At 40.6% G+C, this 19,686-nt stretch overlaps 1 protein-coding gene across 1 annotated transcript in view; it reads left to right on the top strand.

Moving 5' to 3' along the window:
• CRB2 (crumbs cell polarity complex component 2) overlaps positions 1 to 19,686 on the top strand; it is a 275,022-nt gene that overhangs the window by 174,258 nt on the left and 81,078 nt on the right. The window contains exon 10 of the mRNA XM_053695489.1: positions 15,577 to 16,429. Within this exon, the coding sequence (XP_053551464.1) occupies positions 15,577 to 16,429 (853 nt within the window). The remainder of the gene's footprint in view (positions 1 to 15,576; positions 16,430 to 19,686) is intronic.

Genomic DNA, 19,686 nt, shown 5'->3' with positions numbered 1-19,686 from the left:
TGACCGCTGCTTGATAAATACTGACTGCAGGTTCTCTTGTGTCTGATGACTGCTGCTTGATAAATACTGACTGCAGGTTCTCTTGTGTCTGATGACCACTGCTTGATAAATACTGACTGCAGGTTCTCTTGTGTCTGATGACTGCTGCTTGATAAATACTGACTGCAGGTTCTCTTGTGTCTGATTACAGCTGCTTGATAAATACTGACTGCAGGTTCTCTTGTGTCTGATGACCGCTGCTTGATAAATACTGACTGCAGGTTCTCTTATGTCTGATAAATCTACTTGATAAACACTGACTGCAGGTTCTCTTGTGTCTGATGACCGCTGCTTGATAAACACTGACTGCAGGTTCTCTTGTGTCTGATGACTGCTGTTTGATAAATACTGACTGCAGGTTCTCTTGTGTCTGATGACCGCTGCTTGATAAATACTGACTGTAGGTTCTCTTGTATCTGATGACCGCTGCTTGATAAATACTGACTGCAGGTTCTCTTGTGTCTGATGAGTCTGCTTGATAAATACTGACTGTAGGTTCTCTTGTGTCTGATGACCACTGCTTGATAAATACTTACTGCAGGTTCTCTTGTGTCTGACCGCTGCTTGATAAATACTTACTGCATGTTCTCTTGTGTCTGATGACTGCTTGATAAATACTGACTACAGGTTCTCTTGTGTCTGATGACCGCTGCATGATAAATGCTGACTGCAGGTTCTCTTGTGTCTGATTACCGCTGCTTGATAAACACTGACTGCAGGTTCTCTTGTGTCTGATGATCGCTGCTTGATAAATACTGACTGCAGGTTCTCTTATGTCTGATGAGTCTGCTTGATAAATACTGACTGCAGGTTCTCTTGTGTCTGATGACCGCTGCTTGATAAATACTGACTGCAGGTTCTCTTGTGTCTGATGACCGCTGCTTGATAAATACTGACTGTAGGTTCTCTTGTGTCTGATGACTGCTGTTTGATAAATACTGACTGCAGGTTCTCTTGTGTCTGATAAATCTGCTTGATAAATACTGACTGCAGGTTCTCTTGTATCTGATGACCTCTGCTTGATAAATACTGACTGTAGGTTCTCTTGTGTCTGATGAGTCTGCTTGATAAATACTGACTGCAGGTTCTCTTGTGTCTGATGACTGCTGCTTGATAAATACTGACTGCAGGTTCTCTTGTGTCTGATGACCGCTGCTTGATAAATACTGACTGCAGGTTCTCTTGTATCTGATGACCTCTGCTTGATAAATACTGACTGCAGGTTCTCTTGTGTCTGATAAATCTGCTTGATAAACACTGACTGCATTTTCTCTTGTGTCTGATGACTGCTGTTTGATAAATACTGACTGCAGGTTCTCTTGTGTCTGATGAGTCTGCTTGATAAATACTGACTGCAGGTTCTCTTGTATCTGATGACCGCTGCTTGATAAATACTGACTGTAGGTTCTCTTGTGTCTGATGAGTCTGCTTGATAAATACTGACTGCAGGTTCTCTTGTGTCTGATGACTGCTGCTTGATAAATACTGACTGCAGGTTCTCTTGTGTCTGATGACCGCTGCTTGATAAATACTGACTGCAGGTTCTCTTGTATCTGATGACCGCTGCTTGATAAATACTGACTGCAGGTTCTCTTGTCTCTGATGACTGCGGCTTGATAAATACTGACTGCAGGTTCTCTTGTGTCTGATGAGTCTGCTTGTTAAATACTGACTGCAGGTTCTCTTGTGTCTGATGAGTCTGCTTGATAAATACTGACTGCAGGTTCTCTTGTGTCTGATTACAGCTGCTTGATAAATACTGACTGCAGGTTCTCTTGTGTCTGATTACAGCTGCTTGATAAATACTGACTGTAGGTTCTCTTATGTCTGATAAATCTACTTGATAAACACTGACTGCAGGTTCTCTTGTGTCTGATGACCGCTGCTTGATAAACACTGACTGCAGGTTCTCTTGTGTCTGATGACTGCTGTTTGATAAATACTGACTGAAGGTTCTCTTGTGTCTGATGACCGCTGCTTGATAAGTCCTGACTGCATGTTCTCTTGTGTCTGACTGCTGCTTGATAAATACTGACTGCAGGATCTCTTGTGTCTGATGACCACTGCTTGATAAATACTGACTGCAGGTTCTCTTGTGTCTGATGACCGCTGCTTGATAAATACTGACTGTAGGTTCTCTTGTGTCTGATGACCGCTGCTTGATAAATACTGACTGCAGGTTCTCTTGTCTCTGATGACTGCGGCTTGATAAATACTGACTGCAGGTTCTCTTGTGTCTGATGACCACTGCTTGATAAATACTGACTGCAGGTTCTCTTGTGTCTGATGACCGCTGCTTGATAAATACTGACTGCAGGTTCTCTTGTGTCTGATGACTGCTGCTTGATAAATACTGACTGCAGGTTCTCTTGTGTCTGATGACCACTGCTTGATAAATACTGACTGCAGGTTCTCTTGTGTCTGATGACTGCTGCTTGATAAATACTGACTGCAGGTTCTCTTGTGTCTGATTACAGCTGCTTGATAAATACTGACTGCAGGTTCTCTTGTGTCTGATTACAGCTGCTTGATAAATACTGACTGCAGGTTCTCTTATGTCTGATAAATCTACTTGATAAACACTGACTGCAGGTTCTCTTGTGTCTGATGACCGCTGCTTGATAAATACTGACTGCAGGTTGTCTTGTGTCTGATGACTGCTGTTTGATAAATACTGACTGCAGGTTCTCTTGTGTCTGATGAACGCCGCTTGATAAATACTGACTGTAGGTTCTCTTGTGTTTGATGACCGCTGCTTGATAAATACTGACTGCAGGTTCTCTTGTGTCTGATGAACGCCGCTTGATAAATACTGACTGTAGGTTCTCTTGTGTCTGATGACCACTGCTTGATAAATACTTACTGCAGGTTCTCTTGTGTCTGACCGCTGCTTGATAAATACTTACTGCATGTTCTCTTGTGTCTGATGACTGCTTGATAAATACTGACTACAGGTTCTCTTGTGTCTGATGACCGCTGCTTGATAAATACTGACTGCAGGTTCTCTTGTGTCTGATTACCGCTGCTTGATAAACACTGACTGCAGGTTCTCTTGTGTCTGATGATCGCTGCTTGATAAATACTGACTGCAGGTTCTCTTGTGTCTGATGACTGCTGCTTGATAAATACTGACTGCAGGTTCTCTTGTGTCTGATGACCGCTGCTTGATAAATACTGACTGCAGGTTCTCTTGTGTCTGATGAACGCCGCTTGATAAATACTGACTGTAGGTTCTCTTGTGTCTGATGACTGCTGTTTGATAAATACTGACTGCAGGTTCTCTTGTGTCTGATGAGTCTGCTTGATAAATACTGACTGCAGGTTCTCTTGTATCTGATGACCGCTGCTTGATAAATACTGACTGTAGGTTCTCTTGTGTCTGATGAGTCTGCTTGATAAATACTGACTGCAGGTTCTCTTGTGTCTGATGACTGCTGCTTGATAAATACTGACTGCAGGTTCTCTTGTGTCTGATGACCGCTGCTTGATAAATACTGACTGCAGGTTCTCTTGTATCTGATGACCTCTGCTTGATAAATACTGACTGCAGGTTCTCTTGTGTCTGATAAATCTGCTTGATAAACACTGACTGCATTTTCTCTTGTGTCTGATGACTGCTGTTTGATAAATACTGACTGCAGGTTCTCTTGTGTCTGATGAGTCTGCTTGATAAATACTGACTGCAGGTTCTCTTGTATCTGATGACCGCTGCTTGATAAATACTGACTGTAGGTTCTCTTGTGTCTGATGAGTCTGCTTGATAAATACTGACTGCAGGTTCTCTTGTGTCTGATGACTGCTGCTTGATAAATACTGACTGCAGGTTCTCTTGTGTCTGATGACCGCTGCTTGATAAATACTGACTGCAGGTTCTCTTGTGTCTGATGACCGCTGCTTGATAAATACTGACTGCAGGTTCTCTTGTCTCTGATGACTGCGGCTTGATAAATACTGACTGCAGGTTCTCTTGTGTCTGATGAGTCTGCTTGTTAAATACTGACTGCAGGTTCTCTTGTGTCTGATGAGTCTGCTTGATAAATACTGACTGCAGGTTCTCTTGTGTCTGATTACAGCTGCTTGATAAATACTGACTGCAGGTTCTCTTGTGTCTGATTACAGCTGCTTGATAAATACTGACTGTAGGTTCTCTTATGTCTGATAAATCTACTTGATAAACACTGACTGCAGGTTCTCTTGTGTCTGATGACCGCTGCTTGATAAACACTGACTGCAGGTTCTCTTGTGTCTGATGACTGCTGTTTGATAAATACTGACTGAAGGTTCTCTTGTGTCTGATGACCGCTGCTTGATAAGTCCTGACTGCATGTTCTCTTGTGTCTGACTGCTGCTTGATAAATACTGACTGCAGGATCTCTTGTGTCTGATGACCACTGCTTGATAAATACTGACTGCAGGTTCTCTTGTGTCTGATGACCGCTGCTTGATAAATACTGACTGCAGGTTCTCTTGTGTCTGATGACCGCTGCTTGATAAATACTGACTGCAGGTTCTCTTGTCTCTGATGACTGCGGCTTGATAAATACTGACTGCAGGTTCTCTTGTGTCTGATGACCGCTGCTTGATAAATACTGACTGCAGGTTCTCTTGTGTCTGATGACCGCTGCTTGATAAATACTGACTGCAGGTTCTCTTGTGTCTGATGACTGCTGCTTGATAAATACTGACTGCAGGTTCTCTTGTGTCTGATGACCACTGCTTGATAAATACTGACTGCAGGTTCTCTTGTGTCTGATGACTGCTGCTTGATAAATACTGACTGCAGGTTCTCTTGTGTCTGATTACAGCTGCTTGATAAATACTGACTGCAGGTTCTCTTGTGTCTGATTACAGCTGCTTGATAAATACTGACTGCAGGTTCTCTTATGTCTGATAAATCTACTTGATAAACACTGACTGCAGGTTCTCTTGTGTCTGATGACCGCTGCTTGATAAATACTGACTGCAGGTTCTCTTGTGTCTGATGACTGCTGTTTGATAAATACTGACTGCAGGTTCTCTTGTGTCTGATGACCGCTGCTTGATAAATACTGACTGTAGGTTCTCTTGTGTCTGATGACCGCTGCTTGATAAATACTGACTGCAGGTTCTCTTGTGTCTGATGAGTCTGCTTGATAAATACTGACTGTAGGTTCTCTTGTGTCTGATGACCACTGCTTGATAAATACTTACTGCAGGTTCTCTTGTGTCTGACCGCTGCTTGATAAATACTTACTGCATGTTCTCTTGTGTCTGATGACTGCTTGATAAATACTGACTACAGGTTCTCTTGTGTCTGATGACCGCTGCATGATAAATGCTGACTGCAGGTTCTCTTGTGTCTGATTACCGCTGCTTGATAAACACTGACTGCAGGTTCTCTTGTGTCTGATGATCGCTGCTTGATAAATACTGACTGCAGGTTCTCTTATGTCTGATGAGTCTGCTTGATAAATACTGACTGCAGGTTCTCTTGTGTCTGATGACCGCTGCTTGATAAATACTGACTGCAGGTTCTCTTGTGTCTGATGACCGCTGCTTGATAAATACTGACTGTAGGTTCTCTTGTGTCTGATGACTGCTGTTTGATAAATACTGACTGCAGGTTCTCTTGTGTCTGATGAGTCTGCTTGATAAATACTGACTGCAGGTTCTCTTGTATCTGATGACCGCTGCTTGATAAATACTGACTGCAGGTTCTCTTGTGTCTGATGAGTCTGCTTGATAAATACTGACTGCAGGTTCTCTTGTGTCTGATGACTGCTGCTTGATAAATACTGACTGCAGGTTCTCTTGTGTCTGATGACCGCTGCTTGATAAATACTGACTGCAGGTTCTCTTGTATCTGATGACCTCTGCTTGATAAATACTGACTGCAGGTTCTCTTGTGTCTGATAAATCTGCTTGATAAACACTGACTGCATTTTCTCTTGTGTCTGATGACTGCTGTTTGATAAATACTGACTGCAGGTTCTCTTGTGTCTGATGAGTCTGCTTGATAAATACTGACTGCAGGTTCTCTTGTATCTGATGACCGCTGCTTGATAAATACTGACTGTAGGTTCTCTTGTGTCTGATGAGTCTGCTTGATAAATACTGACTGCAGGTTCTCTTGTGTCTGATGACTGCTGCTTGATAAATACTGACTGCAGGTTCTCTTGTGTCTGATGACCGCTGCTTGATAAATACTGACTGCAGGTTCTCTTGTGTCTGATAAATCTGCTTGATAAACACTGACTGCATTTTCTCTTGTGTCTGATGACTGCTGTTTGATAAATACTGACTGCAGGTTCTCTTGTGTCTGATGACCGCTGCTTGATAAATACTTACTGCAGGTTCTCTTGTGTCTGATGACCGCTGCTTGATAAATACTTACTGCAGGTTCTCTTGTGTCTGATGACCGCTGCTTGATAAATACTGACTGCAGGTTCTCTTGTGTCTGATAGCCGCTGCTTGATAAATACTGACTGCAGGTTCTCTTGTGTCTGATGACCGCTGCTTGATAAATACTGACTGCAGGTTCTCTTGTGTCTGACCACTGCTTGATAAATACTGACTGCAGGTTCTCTTGTGTCTGATGACCGCTGCTTGATAAATACTGACTGCAGGTTCTCTTGTGTCTGATGACCGCTGCTTGATAAATACTGACTGCAGGTTCTCTTGTGTCTGATGACCGCTGCTTGATAAATACTGACTGCAGGTTCTCTTGTGTCTAATGACCGCTGCTTGATAAATACTGACTGCAGGTTCTCGTGTGTCTTATGACCGCTGCTTGATAAATGCTGACTGCAGGTTCTCTTGTGTCTGATGACTGCTGCTTCATAAATACTGACTGCAGGTTCTCTTGTGTCTGATGACCGCTGCTTGATAAATACTGACTGCAGGTTCTCTTGTGTCTGATGACCGCTGCTTGATAAATACTGACTGCAGGTTCTCTTGTGTCTGATGACCGCTGCTTGATAAATACTGACTGCAGGTTCTCTTGTGTCTGATGACTGCGGCTTGATAAATACTGACTGCAGGTTCTCTTGTGTCTGATGACCGCTGCTTGATAAATACTGACTGCAGGTTCTCTTGTGTCTGATGACCGCTGCTTGATGAATACTGACTGCAGGTTCTCTTGTGTCTGATGACCGCTGCTTGATAAATACTGACTGTAGGTTCTCTTGTGTCTGATGACCGCTGCTTGATAAATACTGACTGCAGGTTCTCTTGTGTCTGATGACCGCTGCTTGATAAATACTGACTGCAGGTTCTCTTGTGTCTGATGACTGCGGCTTGATAAATACTGACTGCAGGTTCTCTTGTGTCTGATGACCGCTGCTTGATAAATACTGACTGCAGGTTCTCTTGTGTCTGATGACCGCTGCTTGATAAATACTGACTGCAGGTTCTCTTGTGTCTGATGAGCACTGCTTGATAAATACTGACTGCAGGTTCTCTTGTGTCTGATGACCGCTGCTTGATAAATACTGACTGCAGGTTCTCTTGTGTCTGATGACCGCTGTTTGATAAACACTGACTGCAGGTTCTCTTGTGTCTGATGACCGCTGCTTGATAAATACTGACTGCAGGTTCTCTTGTGTCTGATGACTGCTGCTTGATAAATACTGACTGCAGGTTCTCTTGTGTCTGACTGCTGCCTGATAAATACTGACTGCAGGTTCTCTTGTGTCTGATGACCACTGCTTGATAAATACTGACTGCAGGTTCTCTTGTGTCTGATGACCACTGCTTGATAAATACTGACTGCAGGTTCTCTTGTGTCTGATGACTGCTGCTTGATAAATACTGACTGCAGGTTCTCTTGTGTCTGATGACCACTGCTTGATAAATACTGACTGCAGGTTCTCTTGTGTCTGATGACTGCTGCTTGATAAATACTGACGGCAGGTTCTCTTGTGTCTATTGAGCGCTGCTTGATAAATACTGACTGCAGGTTCTCTTGTGTCTGATGACCGCTGCTTGATAAATACTGACTGCAGGTTCTCTTGTGTCTGATGACCGCTGCTTGATAAATACTGACTGCAGGTTCTCTTGTGTCTGATGACCGCTGCTTGATAAATACTGACTGCAGGTTCTCTTGTGTCTGACTGCTGCCTGATAAATACTGACTGCAGGTTCTCTTGTGTCTGATGACCGCTGCTTTATAAATACTGACTGCAGGTTCTCTTGTGTCTGATGACCGCTGCCTGATAAATACTGACTGCAGGTTCTCTTGTGTCTGATGAGTCTGCTTGATAAATACTGACTGCAGGTTCTCTTGTGTCTGATGACCACTGCCTGATAAATACTGACTGCAGGTTCTCTTGTGTCTGATGACCACTGCTTGATAAATACTGACTGCAGGTTCTCTTGTGTCTGATGACCGCTGCTTGATAAATACTGACTGCAGGTTCTCTTGTGTCTGATGACCGCTGCTTGATAAATACTGACTGCAGGTTCCTTGTGTCTGATGACAGCTGCTTGATAAATACTGACTGCAGGTTCTCTTGTGTCTGACGGCTGCTTGATAAATACTGACTGCAGGTTCTCTTGTGTCTGATGACCACTGCTTGATAAATACTGACTGCAGGTTCTCTTGTGTCTGATGAGCACTGCTTGATAAATATTGACTGCAGGTTCTCTTGTGTCTGATGATCGCTGCTTGATAAATACTGACTGCAGGTTCTTTTGTGTCTGATGATTGCTGCTTGATAAATACTGACTGCAGGTTCTCTTGTGTCTGATGACCGCTGCTTGATAAATACTGACTGCATTTTCTCTTGTGTCTGTTGATTGCGGCTTGATAAATACTGACTGCAGGTTCTCTTGTGTCTGATGACCACTGCTTGATAAATACTGACTGCAGGTTCTCTTGTGTCTGATGACTGCTGCTTGATAAATACTGACTGCAGGTTCTCTTGTGTCTGATGACCGCTGCTTGCTAAATACTGACTGCAGGTTCTCTTGTGTCTGATGACCACTGCTTGATAAATACTGACTGCAGGTTCTCTTGTGTCTGATGATCGCTGCTTTATAAATACTGACTGCAGGTTCTCTTGTGTCTGATGATCGCTGCTTTATAAATACTGACTGCAGGTTCTCTTGTATCTGATGACCGCTGCTTGATAAATACTGACTGCAGGTTCTCTTGTGTCTGATGACCACTGCTTGATAAATACTGACTGCAGGTTCTTTTGTGTCTGATGATCGCTGCTTGATAAATACTGACTGCAGGTTCTCTTGTGTCTGATGACCGCTGCTTGATAAACACTGACTGCAGGTTCTCTTGTGTCTGATGACCGCTGCTTGATAAACACTGACTGCAGGTTCTTTTGTGTCTGATGATTGCTGCTTGATAAATACTGACTGCAGGTTCTCTTGTGCCTGATGACCGCTGCTTGATAAATACTGACTGCAGGTTCTCTTGTGCCTGATGACCGCTGCTTGATAAATACTGACTGCAGGTTCTCTTGTGCCTGATGACCACTGCTTGATAAATACTGACTGCAGGTTCTCTTGTGTCTGATGACCGCTGCTTGATAAATACTGACTGCAGGTTCTCTTGTGTCTGATGACCGCTGCTTGATAAATACTGACTGCAGGTTCTCTTGTGTCTGATGACCGCTGCTTGATAAATACTGACTGCAGGTTCTCTTGTGTCTGATGACCGCTGCTTGATAAATACTGACTGCAGGTTCTCTTGTGTCTGATGACTGCTTGATAAATACTGACTACAGGTTCTCTTGTGTCTGATGACCGCTGCATGATAAATGCTGACTGCAGGTTCTCTTGTGTCTGATTACCGCTGCTTGATAAACACTGACTGCAGATTCTCTTGTATCTGATGACCGCTGCTTGATAAATACTGACTGCAGGTTCTCTTGTGTCTGATGATCGCTGCTTGATAAATACTGACTGCAGGTTCTCTTGTGTCTGATGACCACTGCTTGATAAATACTGACTGCGGGTTCTCTTGTGTCTGATGACCGCTGCTTGATAAATACTGACTGCATGTTCTCTTGTGTCTGATGACCACTGCTAGATAAATACTGACTGCAGGTTCTCTTGTGTCTGATGAGTCTGCTTGATAAATACTGACTGCAGGTTCTCTTGTGTCTGATGACCGCTGCTTGATAAATACTGACTGCAGGTTCTCTTGTGTCTGATGACCGCTGCTTGATAAATACTGACTGTAGGTTCTCTTGGGTCTGATGACCACTGCTTGATAAATACTGACTGCAGGTTCTCTTGTGTCTGATGACTGCTGTTTGATAAATACTGACTGCAGGTTCTCTTGTGTCTGATGAGTCTGCTTGATAAATACTGACTGCAGGTTCTCTTGTATCTGATGACCGCTGCTTGATAAATACTGACTGTAGGTTCTCTTGGGTCTGATGACCACTGCTTGATAAATACTGACTGCAGGTTCTCTTGTGTCTGATGACTGCTGCTTGATAAATACTGACTGCAGGTTCTCTTGTGTCTGATGACCGCTGCTTGATAAATACTGACTGCAGGTTCTCTTGTATCTGATGACCGCTGCTTGATAAATACTGACTGCAGGTTCTCTTGTGTCTGATAAATCTGCTTGATAAATACTGACTGCATTTTCTCTTGTGTCTGATGACTGCTGTTTGATAAATACTGACTGCAGGTTCTCTTGTGTCTGATGACCGCTGCTTGATAAATACTGACTGCAGGTTCTCTTGTGTCTGATGACCGCTGCTTGATAAATACTGACTGCAGGTTCTCTTGTGTCTGATTATCGCTGCTTGATAAATACTGACTGCAGGTTCTCTTGTGTCTGATGACCGCTGCTTGATAAATACTGACTGCAGGTTCTCTTGTGTCTGATGACCGCTGCCTGATAAATACTGACTGCAGGTTCTCTTGTGTCTGATGACCGCTGCTTGATAAGTCCTGACTGCAGGTTCTCTTGTGTCTGATGAGTCTGCTTGATAAATACTGACTGCAGGTTCTCTTGTGTCTGATGACCACTGCCTGATAAATACTGACTGCAGGTTCTCTTGTGTCTGATGACCACTGCTTGATAAATACTGACTGCAGGTTCTCTTGTGTCTGATGACCGCTGCTTGATAAATACTGACTGCAGGTTCTCTTGTGTCTGACGGCTGCTTGATAAATACTGACTGCAGGTTCTCTTGTGTCTGAGGACCACTGCTTGATAAATACTGACTGCAGGTTCTCTTGTGTCTGATGACCGCTGCTTGATAAATACTGACTGCAGGTTCTCTTGTGTCTGATGACCGCTGCTTGATAAATATTGACTGCAGGTTCTCTTGTGTCTGATGATCGCTGCTTGATAAATACTGACTGCAGGTTCTTTTGTGTCTGATGATTGCTGCTTGATAAATACTGACTGCAGGTTCTCTTGTGTCTGATGACTGCGGCTTGATAAATACTGACTGCAGGTTCTCTTGTGTCTGATGACCACTGCTTGATAAATACTGACTGCTTGTTCTTTTGTGTCTGATGATTGCTGCTTGATAAATACTGACTGCAGGTTCTCTTGTGTCTGATGACTGCGGCTTGATAAATACTGACTGCAGGTTCTCTTGTGTCTGATGACCACTGCTTGATAAATACTGACTGCAGGTTCTCTTGTGTCTGACTGCTGCTTGATAAATACTGACTGAAGGTTCTCTTGTGTCTGATGACCGCTGCTTGATAAATACTGACTGCAGGTTCTCTTGTGTCTGATGACCGCTGCTTGATAAATACTGACTGCAGGTTCTCTTGTGTCTGATGACCGCTGCTTGATAAATACTGACTGTAGGTTCTCTTGTGTCTGATGACCGCTGCTTGATAAATACTGACTGCAGGTTCTCTTGTGTCTGATGACCGCTGCTTGATAAATACTGACTGCAGGTTCTCTTTTGTCTGATGACCGCTGCATTATACTGCAGTGCCTCGCCATTAACCCTTTCTTTTTAGTTTCTGAATTGTAAAGCTATAACTCCCCCCACACATTTCCTTCTATGGCTGTATCTATATCTATTGTTCTTTTAACAATTTTTTTATGCAAACTATTTTTAATTAATTAGCCCTTTTAGGATATGCACAGATCTCAACCTGTTTTATGTCATACTATGCCTTTCACGGAAGAGAAATTACCTGAGGTATATTATTCTGCTCCAGACTCAAAATACAAAGCAATTCATCTCTGAACAAGGAAAAATTACAAACCCCAGACATATGTTTCAGCCTCTCTCGCTCTTGATAGTGGGGTTCAGTTTCATTGCTCTAGGCACATGGGCAAGAAGTCCACATTTGGTTGACCCCCTTTATTTATCTGTTAGGTTTAAAAGAGACATAGCTGAGAATAAGCAAAGCGGAAAAAAGTGATGTACCCTGTACATTGCCCGTCTCAAGTGCTTGCCATACCTTTACAAGCGTGGGACTATTTTTGCATGCAGCACTGCCTGAGGCATGCAGAGATAGAGCTGTCTTGCTGCTGTTGGCGAGAACCGTGCTCTTACAGCCCTTTAAGCGCTGCATATCCCTAATGTACAGAGTAAGTCAGCCGTCATTAAGGGGTTCATTTAGGGCACAGTCTCCATCCCTGAATATACCTATCTCAGAGGAATAAAACAGGCTATAGGCAATAACATCTGCAGGGTCCAGGGCATGAAGATCATAAGCTCACTTGTAACCATTACACCGAGATTCATAAAGAAAGTGTACAAGAGCGGTGAGCTCAGTCTTATAGAAACTAACAGACCTTGTATCATTCACCCTTTAAGAACTGCACAAAGTATAATGTTATAGTATTGAGCGTATTCCTTGCCTCCCTCTAGTCATGGGAGCTGCCATGTTGAAACCTAGCTTTCACTTCATTCCAGTGCTGATGTGTTTGCACATGTGCAGTAACTCTCCTTCAGATATCTGCAGTGTAACCTAGGTAGCAAAATGGCACCAATCATGATTAAAGGAATGGAATTTAGTCTTTTGTGTCCCTTTAAACTACATTAATAAATAATATAATTTATTTAGGGTTAAAAATATTTTCTTGAGACAATCTTACAAATATTTTAAAGGTACATTGACCACCTTCAGACTGTGAAATAAGACATTTCCTTATGTGTAGTAAAAAAAACAATATGCAATTTACTTATTTATTGTATCCTCTATTCCTGTAATTTATCTCTGTAAATTATGGATTTCTAATTCCAGCTAAAAGTGAAAGTGCACTTATTCCATACAGTTTTTACTCACTCTAGTTACCTATTTATAACTAACCCTGCCCTGCTTGGCCTCAGCAGAGAAAGAAACATAGGTTACAACATGGCATTTTAAAAGGCCATTTTGTTATCAAAGAGTGGATTGGTTTGTAGTCCCAGGACACACCCCTTTAACCACTAAGAGATTAAATAGCATGGGACAGCAGCAAGTCCACACTATTTCCAAATACCTCAGATTGACATATCCAGGAAAAGCACGGTATCGCCACTGAGACCCATGCTATAACAGGGCTGAAACCACTTAGGATATGCACTGTACAGGGTACATGGCTGTTATTAAAGGGACATTAAACACTAAATAAATGCTAGATAGAATGATTTATTCAAACAAAGATTAGTCTGAGGATAACATGTAGATTTATTTTTTAGAGTTTCATTAGCTGCTTAATTAGTGACAAAATAAGTGTAAAGTTTTAGTCTCTATAAAACAATGGGAGCTGCCATGTTGTAACTTAGGCTACCTTCTCTGCTGTGGCCAATTAGGGGCAGTTATAAATAGGTCACTAGAGTGTGCAGCCAATGGTTGTGCTGGATTTAACAGTGTTCTGCACTTCCATTTCTAACAACGGAACTGAAAAGCTCACAACTTCAGAATGGAATTACAGGAAAAAGGTACAAATAATGAAAGTATATTGCAAAGTTTTTTATTTATTTATACAATTTATCATTTTATATTACTATCTCAAAGTGTTTAATGTCCCTATAAGGGGTTTATGTTCTTTTATCTTAGTTATCTCTGCTTTTGCCAATTAGCGACAGATAGAGATGAGCTCCTGCACGTATCAACCAACCACTGTGCTTTATGTAGAAGGTTTATGATTTTTTATTCTGCAGAATGCACTGCAGTTTATCTGGGGACGGGGAAAACTACAATTTTCAGGGTTAAAATACAAAATAAAATCAGGTAAAATAAATACATTTGTACATTTTATTGTTTAATTAGATATTGAGTTTGATATCAATTTAAATTCCTATTCTTTGTTATGTAACACAGACAATACTATGGGGCCGAATTATCCCCCTGTTTCTGCACAAGCCTTCAGGCTCGTCGGAAACAGCAGTTATGAAGCAGCGGTCTAAAGACGGCTGCTCCATAACTGGTCCGCTGCCACTGAGGCTGTGAACATCAATCCGCCTGATCCTATACGGCCGGGCTGATTGACACGCCCTGCTAGCGGACGATTGGCCGCAAATCTGCAGGGGGTGGCATTGCACAAGCAGTTCACAAAACTGCTTGTGCAATGATAAATGCTGACAGCGTATGCTACATTGTATCATGTCCGCTCGCACTTTCATAAATCGACCCCATTGTGTAAAATAAATAAATCTCCTGTTATTGTGCTAATATATTACACTGAAACCATCTCACATTGCCATCAGGAATGAAAGTGCTGCTAGCTCCCAGTAGTGCTTTGTTGCTCCTGAGCCTACCTACGTATTCTTTGCAACTAAAAATAACAAGTGAACGAAACAAATGAGAAAATAGAAGTAATTTGTAAAGTTGTTTATAATTGTATGCTCTGTGAGAATTAGGAAAGAAACATTGTACTCTCCTCTTTTAATGTGATCCCAATTATTAATTTTACCTCATGGAGTGTATTAAATTGTTTAAAAATAACTCCTTTACCTTTATATTCTAATTTGAAAAAGGTTTTTTTGTCTATTGTATAAGCATCTGTGCTTAATATTTCAGAACAAAGTTCTGGTTGAAAAAAAACAAAAACAAATGTAAACGAGACGGATTTGATTAAATAATACTCCCAATGGGGGGCTGTGACAGAAAGGTACTAAAATGTGCTTTAAGTATTATGCATTGAGTAAACCGTAATAAATAAGAGAAGGATGATTTTGTGCAAATGATTAAACAAATAAGATGAGGCATTCTGTTCCTACAAGATTAGCCATTGTATTTGTTGTGAATTCATTTAGCAGAAGCAGCCCTTTTTATTTAATATATATATATACCTAAATGAACTATTTCCAATACATTTTAAACTCTGCAGCTGGTAAAACCAGTAAGTGGAAACACATTAAGACAGGGCTCGACAAACCCAGGAGCAAGGGAGCCACTGGCTCCTAGAATTTTACCAGTGGCTCCTAACATTTTTGGTTTTTCTTCGTAGAGCTATATACAAGTACTTCTGTCTGGCTCTTACATTTTAAATAGATTTGTCGACCGCTGCATTAAGGATAAACCAATTTAAAGTACACTGTTCCTTTAACATTCAGATCCTGCTAGACCATTAAGATGGGTATGAAAATAATGTCATTCTTTTTCTCTTTACTCTTCTAGGTCTGACCAGTGCAACCTTCCTAGGTAACAGCTCAGTAACCTTTACTCCCAATATATCCGCAAGTCAAGACATTACTTCCATATCTTTGGAATTCAGAACAAGAGAACAAGATGCATTATTGCTAAAGGCCTCCAAAGATGGGGACTCTATCCACATAGCTGTTGAAGAGGAATTTCTAGTCATTGCATTACATAGTGGGAATAGTGTGGAAGGCATCAGATATAAAAGCACAACCAAGGTTTCTAATGCACTTCTGCACCGAGTGGTAATGACCACACAAGAATCTTCTCGATGGGTTGTCCAGCTGAATAATTTGCCTATTGTGACTTTACAGGGAAGTTCTAAGAACCTGAACTTTCTGGGTGAAGAAATCTCCATTGTCCTGGCTGTTAATTACACTGGATGTTTGGGAAGAGTTGCCATTGGAGGTATATACCTTCCGTTTACAGACCACTCATACCCACAGCCAGAACAGTTTATTCGGAGCAGCTCTGGATCATTAGACTTAGGATGCCGAGGAGCAGATGTGTGTAGCATGAGCCCTTGTCTTCATGGAGGAAAATGTGTTGATCATTTCAATGATTTCCGTTGTGAGTGCAGGAACGGCTGGGAAGGGCTCCTGTGCCAATTAAACATCGACGACTGCAACCCCAACCCCTGCATCAGTGGCTCATGTACAGATTTAGAGGCCAATTATCAGTGTGACTGTTTCCCAGGATACACTGGGATAAACTGTGAAACTAATGTGGACGATTGCACGCATCATCGGTGCCTGAATGGGGGTTTGTGTGTGGATGGAGTGAATAGCTACACATGCAAGTGCCTATCCAGTTACACTGGACCATACTGTCAGTAAGTATCAATCTCATTAGCTCAAACCATTTGGTGGGGGGACATATTTTGTGAGTAGTATATATCAGCAATGAAGCACTGGATTGCAAATGATCTTCATACAAAATAAAAGCATTTAAACCTGTCATTAATTTTACCAAAATGTTTGCATTGTTTTGCAGTCGAGGGACAAACAAGGGAGCTTTTGCAGTGATCAACCAGTCACTGTGTAGGATTTGCAGGACTTTTAAGTTTACTGTATGGCTAGGACCAAATGATAAGAGGACTATGGGCATAGCCACCAACCTCAAGCCATGTTTAGCTCTTTAGCTGAAGTGCTCATCTAAAGCTGATTTTGACTATGTGTTTAACCTTTTTGCATGAGTTAAACACAAAGCGGTCAATCAAGATCAATTCTACCAATCATTTTTGGCATGTTTTCGGTCTCCCATACCTTTTTGAACTTGAGCACATTTGCAGTCACTTTTTTCAGACCCCAAAACACATTATTGGTTTACAAAAAAGTCCCAATACATAACTTGGGGCACTCCTGTTCAAGGTGATTACGATCTAATTTCTCAATATTTTTAAATAGATTTTCAGCAACATTTTTCTCTTATCGAGTTTGATAGCTAAATGTAAAACTGGCCTTTTCAACATATTTGCGAGTATTGCAAGATATTCTGGCATGTTATTTCACACATAGACAATAAACACGGAAAATAGGTAATGACGCCATTTTGGATGTACCTATGAATATATGAGCTAGATTCATTAAAGGGACAGTCTAGTCAAAATTAAAATTTCATGATTCAGATAGGGCATGTCATTTTTTTTTTTTTTTTTTAATTCTTTATTTATAATCCAACAGAGTAAATATAATACAAACACATCATTGAGGGCATGTCATTTTAAACAACTTTCCAGTTTACTTTTATCATCAAATTTGCTTTGTTCTTTTGATATTCTTAGTTGAAAGATAAACCTAGGTAGGATCATATGCTAATTTCTAATTCCTTGAAGGTCGCCTCTTATCTCAGTACATTTTGAATTTTTTTACAGCTAGACAGCGCTAGCTCATGTGTGCCATATAGATAAAATATATATATATATATATATATATATATATATATATTTGCTGCTCATCGCTGCACTACTTACCCCCTTCACTGCGTTAGTTCTCATGAGGTGTCTCACAGCATTAGAATGAGGCTCCCATTGGAGCCTAGGGAAGCGTGCTCTCATGAACGCAATGCTTCCGTGCAATGCGAACACGAGGTCGCATTTGCATTTCACCTCACTTGTAATACCAGCGCACATGTGCGTTCGCTGGTATTACTAAGTTGAGGGCAAATATCACTTTTGCTGAAGCGATATTTTGCGCTCAACTTGTAATTTAGCCCTTAGTGTTCTTAAAATGTTTGATTTTATTTCATACTTTCATTTTTTTGTTATTGTTACAATACTTTTTAAAGTTTTAAAATGATCATCATAAATAAGATATTCTCCTTCTTGCTTGTTGGTGATTTATTTCAGCAATCACATCATCATAAACAAGATATTGTCCTTCTTGCTTGTAAAGTGATTTCTTTCAGCAATCACATCATCATAAACAAGATATTGTCCTTGTTTGTAAACTGATTTCTTTCAGCAATCACAGCATCATAAACAAGATATTGTCCTTCTTGTTTGTAAAGTTTCTTTCAGCAATCACATCATCATAAACAAGATATTGTCCTTTTTGCTTGTTGGTGATTTCTTTCAGCAATCACATAATCATAAACAAGATATTGTCCTTCTTGCTTGTAAAGTGATTTCTTTTAGCAATCACATAATCATAAACAAGATATTGTCCTTGTTTGTAAACTGATTTATTTCAGCAATCACAGCATCATAAACAAGATATTGTCCTTCTTGCTTGTAAAGTAATTTCTTTCAGCAATCACATCATCATAAACAAGATATTGTCCTTGTTTGTAAACTGATTTCTTTCAGCAATCACAGCATCATAAACAAGATATTGTCCTTCTTGCTTGTAAAGTTTCTTTCAGCAATCACAGCATCATAAACAAGAAATTGTCCTTCTTGCTTGTAAAGTTTCTTTCAGCAATCACATAATCATAAACAAGATATTGTCCTTCTTGCTTGTAAAGTTTCTTTCAGCAATCACATCATCATAAACAAGATATTGTACTTCTTGCTTGTAAAGTTTCTTTCAGCAATCACATCATCATAAACAAGATATTGTCCTTCTTGCTTGTAAAGTGATTTCTTTCAGCAATCACAGCATCATAAACAAGATATTGTCCTTCTTGCTTGTAAAGTGATTTCTTTCAGCAATCACATCACCATAAACAAGATATTGTCCTTGTTTGTAAAGTGATTTCTTTCAGCAATCACAGCATCATAAACAAGATATTGTCCTTCTTGCTTGTAAAGTGATTTCTTTCAGCAATCACATCATCATAAACAAGATATTGTCCTTGTTTGTAAACTGATTTCTTTCAGCAATCACAGCATCATAAACAAGATATTGTCCTTCTTGCTTGTAAAGTTTCTTTCAGCAATCACAGCATCATAAACAAGATATTGTCCTTCTTGCTTGTAAAGTTTCTTTCAGCAATCACATCACCATAAACAAGATATTGTCCTTGTTTGTAAAGTGATTTCTTTCAGCAATCACATCATCATAAACAAGATATTGTCCTTGTTTGTAAACTGATTTATTTCAGCAATCACAGCATCATAAACAAGATATTGTCCTTCTTGCTTGTAAAGTGATTTCTTTCAGCAATCACATCATCATAAACAAGATATTGTCCTTGTTTGTAAACTGATTTCTTTCAGCAATCACAGCATCATAAACAAGATATTGTCCTTCTTACTTGTAAAGTTTCTTTCAGCAATCACAGCATCATAAACAAGAAATTGTCCTTCTTGCTTGTAAAGTTTCTTTCAGCAATCACATAATCATAAACAAGATATTGTCCTTCTTGCTTGTAAAGTTTCTTTCAGCAATCACATCATCATAAACAAGATATTGTACTTCTTGCTTGTAAAGTTTCTTTCAGCAATCACATCATCATAAACAAGATATTGTCCTTCTTGCTTGTAAAGTGATTTCTTTCAGCAATCACAGCATCATAAACAAGATATTGTCCTTCTTGCTTGTAAAGTGATTTCTTTCAGCAATCACATCATCATAAACAAGATATTGTCCTTGTTTGTAAACTGATTTCTTTCAGCAATCACAGCATCATAAACAAGATATTGTCCTT

The sequence above is a fragment of the Bombina bombina genome, chromosome 12 (genome assembly GCF_027579735.1).
Source record: "Bombina bombina isolate aBomBom1 chromosome 12, aBomBom1.pri, whole genome shotgun sequence".
NCBI classification, from domain to species: Eukaryota; Metazoa; Chordata; class Amphibia; order Anura; family Bombinatoridae; genus Bombina; species Bombina bombina.
This window is presented reverse-complemented; position numbering and strand designations above follow the sequence as displayed.